Genomic DNA, 10,213 nt, shown 5'->3' on the forward strand with positions numbered 1-10,213 from the left:
CGGGCGATGATGGCGACTCGGAAGCGCGCCGTTGGAGTTGCCTATTTTGGGTTTACCGAGTCCATCGATAATGACTGTGCGGCGTGGGTTCGGATGGACCCAAGATAAAAGTCATACTTGCTTTTCCGCTTTTAGACGAAACCATCACGTATATACCATTTATTACATATTTCAATGTCATTCCGGCATTCAATTCAGTGGCAACGACAAGCCATTGAATTGACTGCGTGAATTCAACTACTATTACCAGCACTACCAATTCAACCGCCACTGCTACTCACAACTTCACCAAACGAAAACGGTGTGAACTGGGTGCCATCGCCAATGAAATGCTTCGACATGGCTTCGACCCAATGCAACCTTAAGGAATGCAACATTGCCGAAGTTCCCTCCATGATCACTAAAATGAAAACCGTCAAGCTGAACCATGCGCCAAACAATAAAACGCTGGCGAGCATGCCGCCAGGACCTGCACTCTTAACGTTCAGCGCCGGTTGGAAAGTCATGGACCACAGAACCGTTGACAGTTGAGCGTGCGCGAGCGATAGCGCCCATAGCCGCAGGTAAGATGCCGTATGTGAGACGCATGCCATGCAAAACTCAATCGTGAAAATCACTTGGTGAATCATTATATCACCAAAGTCAAACGGCTCTTCGACCTCCATTTCCTGAACGATAATCGATGAAGCAGACTCGATCGATAGACGCGTATTTTCTTGCTCGCTGGCAATGCTGCTATAACCATGACTAACTGATTGTTTCTTATGCTTCCGACGGAGGTACATTGGCTTTAAAAATAAAAGCCACGGCACGCATGCTATGGCCAATAAGACTAATATCACCTGCAATGCTGCTTGTCCTGGAAAAAGCAAGTCCTGTACCGTACCTGGCGACAGAAACATATCGATCAGAGTGTTCAGCAGTCCAGGTGGTGGCTTATCGATGGCATACCAATCAACGGTCCATTTAAAGACAATCATGAATGCCAAATATCCAAATATTGATACAAGAAACAACAATCCAGGAATAAAATTTCCATAAATATCAATTTTCTGGCCATAAAATCTAAAATTAATAAGCGAAAAGAAAAGTGAATACAACATATGAATAAATCCAATAAGGATTGACAGTTTCATTTTATACGAGTTGCCAAATATCAAGCTGTTCTCGGATCCATGCCACGTAGGATCAAGTCCGAATGGGTACACGCCAGTCTGATTCGCCAAGATCAAGTCTCCTTCGTTCCATGTTTGTGGCCATTGCCAGCCTGGCCTGAATAACGTCATTGATTTTGAAAAAATGTCGTTATAAATGAGACCGGTGTACATTGCAAACACACCCATCATCAGTATCACATATCTGCCCGTGAAAATCATGTCAAACATTTCGTCTCGGTTAGCTATTTTGCCAATTTTTTGCTCGTACGCTATAAGCGCAACACCAGCCAAAAACATGATTGCGCCATGACCCAGATCTCCAAACATTATCGCAAACATAAACGGGAATGTTACTATTGCTGGTAAACCAGGGTTGACTTCTTGATATTGCGATATTCCATATGCATCGATGATGGTTTGGAATGTCTCGGTAAATTTATTTGTGCGGTAATACGTTGGCGGAGTTCTTGTGGTTTGAAGTTCGTTTAAAACGCATGGCGCATCAAGGCCAGATGTTTCAGTCACTTCCGTCAGGCTTTGTCGTAGCTCTGATAATTGGTCAGTTGGCACCCATCCCTCTGCAATCAAGATCTTCCGGGTTGGATCATAGCTGAACATGTTGAGTGCAGCATAAATTGCTCTTTCCTTTTGCGCTATGATTAGCCATGACTCAATGTGATTCGAAATCTCTTCAAGTTCAGTCCTAAGCGTTAATTCCGTGTGCGCTACAACGTCCTCAACATCGTCAATCGCACCATTGACTTCTCTAATCTGATCACGACGAATGACCAGATCTTCATTGACGGCATGAATATTGGCTTCGAGTGACTCTGCAAGCTTTTGTACCTTTGCCAGAATGCCGGCTCCGTGTGCAAATACGACAAACACGCTTTTAGGAACGTCTTCACCAGATTTGGGATCTTTTATTGAAGCTTCGATATCTGAGTTTCGTATCAACATGTTTCCTCTAAGCGAACGCCATAAAATTCGTTCGAGCGTACCAAGCTTGTCTCTGGCTATCACACCGGCGACAAAGCTAATGTTAGCATTGGAAATAGTTTGAGATCTTGATGGCTCGCCGGATTCGAGGTCATGAATTAATAACGGCGCATTATCAGCATTATCAACTGACATTCTTAGCTCAATTGGGACACTATACGCCTTTTTTTTTTCAAGTTTTAGTATTAATTATTACGGCCTTAATTGTTATTTTTTAAACTTACCTGATCGAAAATTTCACCAGCTGTAATAAGAACATGTCTAATTTCAAATAACTCTGATTGCTTGCTCAACAGTGTTTCATTAGATTCCATCAGTTGGCTTATTCTTTCTTCGAGATCATTGGCCCTATTGGCCAATTCATCAATCTCGCTGGCGTGAGGAGCGGCTGAGACGTTAACATGATCGGGGATCTTTTTTGGCTTGATTTTAACCTTGCTCATGCATTTTTTGAAATAGTTTAACTGTCTAGTTATTTCATCAAGTCTTCTAATCTCTTTGACAAATGTGCGGTTAAACGCAGTCGAATCAGCATTTAGCTATAGTTTGGTTAGCATATATATATATACCACCTTGAGAAATGATTTCATGAAAATTTTTTTTATTACATCTGTAAATTGAATTAAGTCACGTTCTCCAAGCGAAGCAATTATCTCTCTGCTGACTTCAGATGCGACTACGATCTGGCAAAGACACATCGGCGCGGACCCTGCAATTGCTTTGGATTAACCATGTTGCCCCACGCTGACCAGATCCATGCGATACTTACGAAAAATTGCTTCGTTTACCATTATTGCCTGCCAGACTATATGACCTAGGGTCTATTGAATTTATATGTAACGTTGGCACCAGGGCTATGTATAGACCTATTTTGTTATCTTCTATAGCCCGTGCTGTTTTGATATCATTATGTGTGGGGAATGCGCAGATCGATGAGGCAGCTGTCACGTTATAATCGCCCCGCCCTAATACGTCATAGATTTCGCGATAAGAACTCACATCAGAACACGATAAAAATCAATGATTCACGCCGTACCGCAAACCTATAATACTTGTATTCAATGTAATGCGTACAATTTATCGAAAACCAAAACAGTAAACTAGACCCATGCCAAAATCTTAATCCTTAATAGTTACGTAATCCTATGAACAATGTTCTCGTTAACACTTTGCAATTCACATGAGCTCAACTACATGCCAGAGACACAGGAAAAACAAATGTGCTATTATTTATCTACGGTGCTTGACTTATTCTTAGTAATCCTAATTCTTGCTCTCCCTACCCCGGTTGGCATATTAATCTGCCAAGCTGCTTGATCCAAGCATCGCAACTCTAGAGGGATGTTTCATAATTTCATAGGCCGAGTCGTGGGATCTAATAGTCCAAGCGATTCCGGGTTTCACGCCACAGCAACATGACTGTTTGGAATTCTGTACGTGTTGCCATTTCGTTGTACTGACCACTTTGATATGGTCCATCACACTTTGAAGCAAAACGACTTGTTCAATAATATGCTATTCTTGTCGAACTTGTGTCCATAGTAATTATTATTATTATTATTATTATTATTGATTTTAAGTACACATGAAACTATTCAGGTATGGTGTACTGTGTAGTTGGTAAATCAAAATTAAAACCAAACTGTGCCAATTTGGGTACACGTGTCCATAATATGTTTCAGAAATGGGCCTTTTCTGTTCATTCCCAATTGGCAGCTATCGTCGTGTCACGATAGAGTCGCGATATAATAAACATTCTTCTTCCACAGTTGCCAACGCCACTGTTCCGAACGATTATGCAACTCCTTTGGCAGCAGCCAGATGTCGCATTCAATACTCTATATTGAGTTGGACGGATGATTTCCCAAATTTAATCAGAGTTATGCCGTTTGTACTATGTAATGGCCCAGCAACATTCCAATGGCCGATAAATCAGGATTTCGAGCTTGTCTAGATCAGTTTCTTGTGGTGTATATATACTTAAATCTTAGTGTTTCTGAAACATGAAAAGGAGCACTGTGCTTGTAATCTTCTTTGCCTGTAATTCTCCCTTATGCAATTCCCGGTCTATATGTTTTTTTTCCTTTAATCCATAATTTTCAAATCATAATATCCAAATACCAGCATAATATAAAAACTCCATCAAAAAAATCAAGTGGCTTGCGCAATTCTTAGCCGGCCATATATTACGTCTCCGGCATTGCCCAAAATTGCGAAATCTGCAAACCGGTCAGGCTCGTCGATAGCCTCGACCGAATATGCATAGTCATACACAAACCTTTCAAGAATGTCTTGCAATCCAAACTCATCATCATTCCAAATTGCGAGCTTGGGATTGAATAATTCGATTTCAAATAACATGGCACCGATATGCTGCCTCTGCAACGCGGTTACCATGCTTGAACCGACCGCGAGCAATAATCCAATTGTGGTAAGCGTGTAAGTAAACATGACACGGTTTAATTTTGAATTAGAATCGAAAAGTTCTCGAGTCACGAGATAGAATGTGGCCAGCAATTCAACTTCGATGGTCATCATTCTTAACCACCATGATGCATTTTGACATGCTTTTCCCTTAAATTTAAACTTCTGTTTTATATGCGACAAACATAACAACGCACGATCGGTTACTGTCCAATTCTCATCCACTGCTCCCGTGAAAAACACGGCAATGTCGGGTGAAATGCCAAACTGGTTCGTGAACACCCTGATGTAGGCCGCCGCGTAAAGTCCAATTACGGCAAACACAAAAGTATAACTGCCACTGATGTCTGGTAAAAATAAAACCTGCCGGTTAAACAAAAATTTAAGGCCATATTGAGCAACGAGTGCGAAAGCAGCAGCACTGACAATCACGGCAACAGAAATGACTACTGCCAATATCTTGCACAGCAGCCCTTGAATAGGGCGGAACTTTAATTTGCGGTTAATTCTAATGTATGAAAAATACGGAACAGAAATCCGATTCGGAACGCAAACTTGAAATCGTGATTGCAAAAGGCTTGCAAGCGCATGATCGTTGATGCTTGACGTGTCGACCCTCTGAGCTATCGATATCATAGGCTCTAGAATTTCCACCGGACTCGACGTTACCAAAACTGGCAACAAAACTAAAAATAACAGGCTGTAGTCAAATAGACTCACCATCTTAAAAACAAGTTTTTAAATGGCGATGCTCCGGTCGTTCGAACTCGTTGTCGTTGCCGTTGTTTGTCGAACGCCCATAGAAAACGTGCTGAGAAGTCAGCGGGTTTAGTAGCATGGTGAGGCTAACTAATTGTAATTGTGGTTCATTGTGGCTAGGCGAAAAAGATAAAACTAAGAAAATAGGAAAATCCCAAAAATATTAGCAAGATTTTCCAATAACAAAAATCTTCTTATTATTTGTTTGTAAAAATCTACTCACTTAACGTCAACGTCGTAAGTAACGTTTGGGGGGTTTGATTTTATCAGAACGCAGAGAACGGCATGTGAAGGAGTTCCTGTATTTGGCATTTATCGGCACAAACAACGACGTTGGCTTCCATTCGTATTTGTTCATTAAAATTACAATTAACCATCATACTATATAGTATCATGTATAGCCAACCGTTAAACCACAGCAATCACGTCTCCCAATTTACACACATTAAATGGGATAAAACTACATCAATTGATTCTACGCATGTATGAGGTATAACAATAATAATATATACATAAAACACTTAATTCTTCAATAATCGCTGCTCCTGATACACTGGAACACCAGACTATTCGCACATCCTCCTTCATCGCCATCTTTAACAAGGAGTTTCAAGCTTGTCCAAGACAACGAATACTTAAGCAACGTCACCATATCTTCACCGTTGCCTGTATTGTGATTCGACTTTCCAAGGCATGGAAACAAATTGGTATCCAACCCAACCGCTGCCATAACCGTAGAATTGACATCCCCCTTCTCCTCCCAAAGTTCAAATTTGCTTTCATTTACTTCACCACACCCGAACCCGAATATAACGCAACCCATGTCTTTGGGCCGATGATCCCATAGAATTGCTTCATTGGTTGCCGCAAACGAGCACATGTTTGACGTAACATTCTTAAATGATTGCGTCAAATGATCCGGATAGCCAAGCATGTCTCAGATTATTTAAAAGACAGCCATACGGGAATAATGATGTCAATGGCCTTGAAGTTTGCCAGAAGCAGAAGCCCCGGGCCAAGCTTAAAAGTTATCTCAAGATCATCCTGCGTTGGCTTATCCTCTAATCACACAAAATGCCTCAGATGAACTTTGCCCTTCTTCCATAACTTTCCAGACGGTCATTCTCCACAAAATTATCTCCAAATAATTTGGCAAAAAAATGGGTAATAGGAATGGCCTTTGTTTTCACTAAAGCAGATTATTGGTAAAAACTCATCGGCAGCAAATAGGACAGAACTGCAATAATCTCGCCTACTTGTCCGATATTCACTAGTTCACCAAATACCTGCTCTAAAAAGTCTTCTAACATACGGTGACGCTCCCGAAAGTCCAACATGATCTTCGTAGATGCAAGAGCCACCAATGCAGGATCCTCCGGTTGGCACGTTTTAATCATATCCCGCTGCGGCATTACTGTAAGCACATCGCGCATATAGCTAGTCACCAAATTTTCCGCCAAAGTGGAACTAGAAATGCCAATCTGCATGCGGTACGATGAGAGCGCGACCGATTTCAAATTGTTACGGTTTCGAGAGTGCAAGCTGTAAAACGCCATCAACTTCTAAACCTGAATCTAGTAATGCTCACCAGAACGGCCCTTCCAATACGCAAAATCTAAGCATATTGCTTATTTAAACCGTTTGCATATGGAAATACTTTGTTGACTTTCGCGCGTTTTGAGTTCCTACTCTCAGAATTCGTGCGATCTACTGCCCACCAAGTGTCAATTTCGTAAAACGGTGGCACCAGGTCTTTATTCAGACTAGTTGCGCTTCGACCACAAGACGTTTGCGTCCAGAAAAACTCCAAAAAGCATCCAATTTTCTCCCTGGACGAAATTTGCTTTATTCTTTAAGTTCTGTTGTTCATTGAAATGTATCGTGCACGCCTTTCGGAACGCCTTAAAGTGAGCTTGCTTTCCTCCGACAGACCACGAGCTTCGTCGATACACATCACGGCAAACCTGTGGTTTCTTTGTGCCTGCGCGATAATCACGGGCTCGTGATTAGTCTTCATCAACTGGAGACCGGGAATACCATCCCCAAACCGACGCTCTTCGTCATGAAAAACTCGGATCTCATCCGTGCTACTGGCGTAGATCGAATCAATGCAATCAGCGTACTTTTTTGAAATTCTTTACAATCCGGATGGTATTGCGCGAGCAAATGATACCGAGGTTCAACACCTTGCTTTTCGGCTTCAGCTATTTGTTTCACGACCATAAATGAATAAAATTTGCCAAAACATAATAGCTTAGTCCCTCGTGCGTACGTTTCTCATCGCATTCGGGACTTTTGAACGTAGCGAATACACACTGCCATTGGAAACAGCAAAACTGTCATACAACAAACGCCTTGGCAATTTGCCAACTGTTTAATCGCGAACAACTTTCCGATGCCAGATAAACCTGCAACCGAAGTATCTTAACGCTGAAAATGCTTCAGTAATACACTGCTCCGCACTCCAGTCAGTCCAGGGCGTTCCTTGTGCTCAAAAGCCGTACTAGATTTGTCGATTGAAACACTGTACGCCTCCGAGTCCTGCGAGTTCTGTGGCTCATGGATACTCCTCGGAACAAACGGCCTCAACAATCCTGTGCAATTGGTTGCATCAATGTTTAAAGCACTGGCAAGTTTCGAATAAGCGCTGTATAGTGTATAATAGATCGGCCGGCCTCTTAATTTTTAAATATTGCAAGTCTTCGGTCAAAGTATCATGGCTTTCACCTGAGGTGAGTTTATCTGTTAGGTATAGCAATTAACGCGTACAAAAATGTGCCAATCTCTCATGAAACGGCTTCGGTCCCAGGATAATGTATAAATTAGGTAGATCAAATGCACCCCGAACTTCTTCGACTGACGTGAAATTCTTCTATTCATGTCTTATCTCGGCCGAGCAGCTATCCAACCGACGACTCGTCAGAACTTATGTGTACTGGTAACTGATTCAACAAGAAACCACAAACAATGGTTACGATGAATATTGATGGCAAGCTGTAAACTGGATGTGGTCTTAAACGTAATTTCTGGCACGTGAGCTAACGATTCCTTAGTCAGGACACTGCCACAAAATATATACGCTTAAACGAACACGGAAAAAAAAATTTAAAGAAAGAAAAAGTCAAGAAAATAAAGAAAAAAAGTGGAGTCCCTCCCCATTTATACTTATCGCCCTACCAGCTCTCCCTCGTGGGTCAACTTACTCGCCCCATCTGAATATGCCTATAATTCTTCTGTCTCCAGCTCTCGTGGAAATGGACTACGTTCCTCGTCGGCCTGCTAATTTTCAATACACTGTTTTTCTATTATCCGATGCCATCGATTTTCGCCAACAACTGGACGCTGAAATTTAAACGCCGCCCATACCACCTCACCGTAGGGCAATACGATCGCCATCATCGAGACATCTCTTATGCTATTGGCTCATCTGTTTATCTAAGCACACGAAACCTAAGAGTTATTGAGAATGCCACTCAACAACAACTTGTGCCCAAATTGCGTGGTAGCTTCGTCGGACCCTTCAAAATACTATGTATCGCTTGTCCGTTCAGCCGAAAACACACGTACTCCTATAATCAAGTCTTCCATGGATTTCCGTCGCTATACAGATGGCTCCGTTGACTTTAAAATGGATGAAATCCTTGATTCCACAAATTCCTGACCGACAAAGGTCAAGCACGCTGGGGTGGGAGCGGGAAAACTGGAGCTGCAACCCTTCTTATGGGGCTGTGTGGCAAAAAGCAGCGCTAGTGTCTTGACGGAAAAGTACCAGTGGGGACACGTGTCTCCGACTTGGAAATGGCAATCGGCAGTAGCGGCACTCATCCTGCTACGGGTGCAGTCTAACTTGAGTTACAATGCACATCATACAATCGGTCCGCACGGAGCACAGCCTGCACACATGCCACCGGATTCCTTTCTTCCTCCGGAAGGGTACGAGCTCTCGCAGGCCTTCTTCAAACGGATTTACCAGCTCATCGCATCGCGTGAACCTCCACTGTGCCCTCAACCGCCGAGAAACGACTCGGAATATTGGCCCAAGCGCTGGCGCACGGTGGAACAGCTTTATAAGTGGCGACCTCTCGCCGCGGAAGCAGCTCACTTAGTCTCATTAGATCATCTCCCCACATCATCACTGCTCTCACCAGAGTGGCTACTCGACCACAACAAGGCCGGGTTGCCAGACCCTTCCCAATATGCATTGTGTCAAGAGGGGCTGGATACTGCAGCCCACCGCATCTATGAATGTCCCTTGGTTGCTATACACTGTGACTTCTGGTCACCCCACTGTCAGGACCCCTGGAAATTACCCGGGCCAAATTCCATGCTGCCGCTGTCTCTGCCATACAGAACTTGCACCACGCACGTCGGCGTATCCCATTTCACGGGGACCCTAGTGAAACCGCGATTACCATTCGGTCTGCCTTCGTTGGGAGCCATTCAAGATAGATAGCCAATAGTTTGAGGAGTCTTTGGGTTCTGTGGGTATCCTTTGTCCTTCCTGCTTATTCCTTGTCATGCTTATTGCTCTTTTTGTTTTCTTTTTCCTCTTTTCATATTACTTTTATGCTGTGGTATACTTATTTCCTCTACTTTCTTATATGCCGATATGGTTAATGTTCAATATTTATTTATAGAATAATATAAATCGGGGTGCTGTATGTGTAAACAAGCGCACATAAGATGTACAGTAAGCTAGCTAGGGTATAAATGGAGGAATGGTTAGGGTAGAATAGTGTGTATTCTAAGAGCAACGTTTCCCCTGTATGCCCAGTTCGTCATCCCATTTAAGACTAACTGGTTTGGCATACAGGTATTGGATAGATATATATTAATAGATCCCAATTAAGACTAACTGGTTTGGCATACAGGCT

The 10,213-nt window shown here is 42.7% G+C and overlaps 5 protein-coding genes across 5 annotated transcripts; 1 reads left to right on the forward strand and 4 right to left on the reverse strand.

Moving 5' to 3' along the window:
* Positions 1 to 157: 157 nt before the first annotated feature.
* On the reverse strand, positions 158 to 3,154 carry V1514DRAFT_336225 (V-type ATPase, V0 complex, 116kDa subunit family). Its single transcript, XM_066928512.1, has 4 exons — positions 2,926 to 3,154; positions 2,765 to 2,865; positions 2,381 to 2,695; positions 158 to 2,318 (listed from the first exon to the last, which is right to left on the reverse strand). The coding sequence occupies exons 1-4, from the start codon at positions 2,945 to 2,947 to the stop codon at positions 261 to 263; spliced, it is 2,496 nt and encodes an 831-aa protein (XP_066781543.1). The 5' UTR covers positions 2,948 to 3,154; the 3' UTR covers positions 158 to 260.
* A 1,054-nt stretch (positions 3,155 to 4,208) lies between these two features.
* V1514DRAFT_165005 (uncharacterized protein) lies at positions 4,209 to 5,629 on the reverse strand. The gene is made up of 2 exons (XM_066924543.1): positions 5,563 to 5,629; positions 4,209 to 5,474 (listed from the first exon to the last, which is right to left on the reverse strand). Exon 2 carries the CDS (start codon positions 5,301 to 5,303, stop codon positions 4,308 to 4,310), a length of 996 nt encoding a protein of 331 aa, XP_066781544.1. The 5' UTR covers positions 5,304 to 5,474; positions 5,563 to 5,629; the 3' UTR covers positions 4,209 to 4,307.
* A 239-nt stretch (positions 5,630 to 5,868) lies between these two features.
* On the reverse strand, positions 5,869 to 6,273 carry V1514DRAFT_321892 (uncharacterized protein; the record flags this gene model as incomplete). Its single annotated transcript, XM_066926079.1, has 1 exon — positions 5,869 to 6,273. One exon carries the CDS (start codon positions 6,271 to 6,273, stop codon positions 5,869 to 5,871), a length of 405 nt encoding a protein of 134 aa, XP_066781545.1.
* A 132-nt stretch (positions 6,274 to 6,405) lies between these two features.
* V1514DRAFT_164869 (uncharacterized protein) lies at positions 6,406 to 7,125 on the reverse strand. Its single transcript, XM_066924542.1, has one exon. It carries the CDS (start codon positions 6,893 to 6,895, stop codon positions 6,539 to 6,541), a length of 357 nt encoding a protein of 118 aa, XP_066781546.1. The 5' UTR covers positions 6,896 to 7,125; the 3' UTR covers positions 6,406 to 6,538.
* Positions 7,126 to 8,947: 1,822 nt separating this feature from the next.
* V1514DRAFT_359344 (uncharacterized protein) lies at positions 8,948 to 10,210 on the forward strand (the record flags this gene model as incomplete). Its single annotated transcript, XM_066929678.1, has 2 exons — positions 8,948 to 9,024; positions 9,081 to 10,210. 2 exons carry the CDS (start codon positions 8,948 to 8,950, stop codon positions 9,790 to 9,792), a joined length of 789 nt encoding a protein of 262 aa, XP_066781547.1. The 3' UTR covers positions 9,793 to 10,210.
* Between the last annotated feature and the right edge of the window lie 3 nt (positions 10,211 to 10,213).

The sequence above is a fragment of the Lipomyces japonicus genome (assembly GCF_038497905.1).
Source record: "Lipomyces japonicus strain CBS 7319 unplaced genomic scaffold V1514scaffold_47, whole genome shotgun sequence".
In the NCBI taxonomy this organism is placed as follows: Eukaryota; Fungi; Ascomycota; class Lipomycetes; order Lipomycetales; family Lipomycetaceae; genus Lipomyces; species Lipomyces japonicus.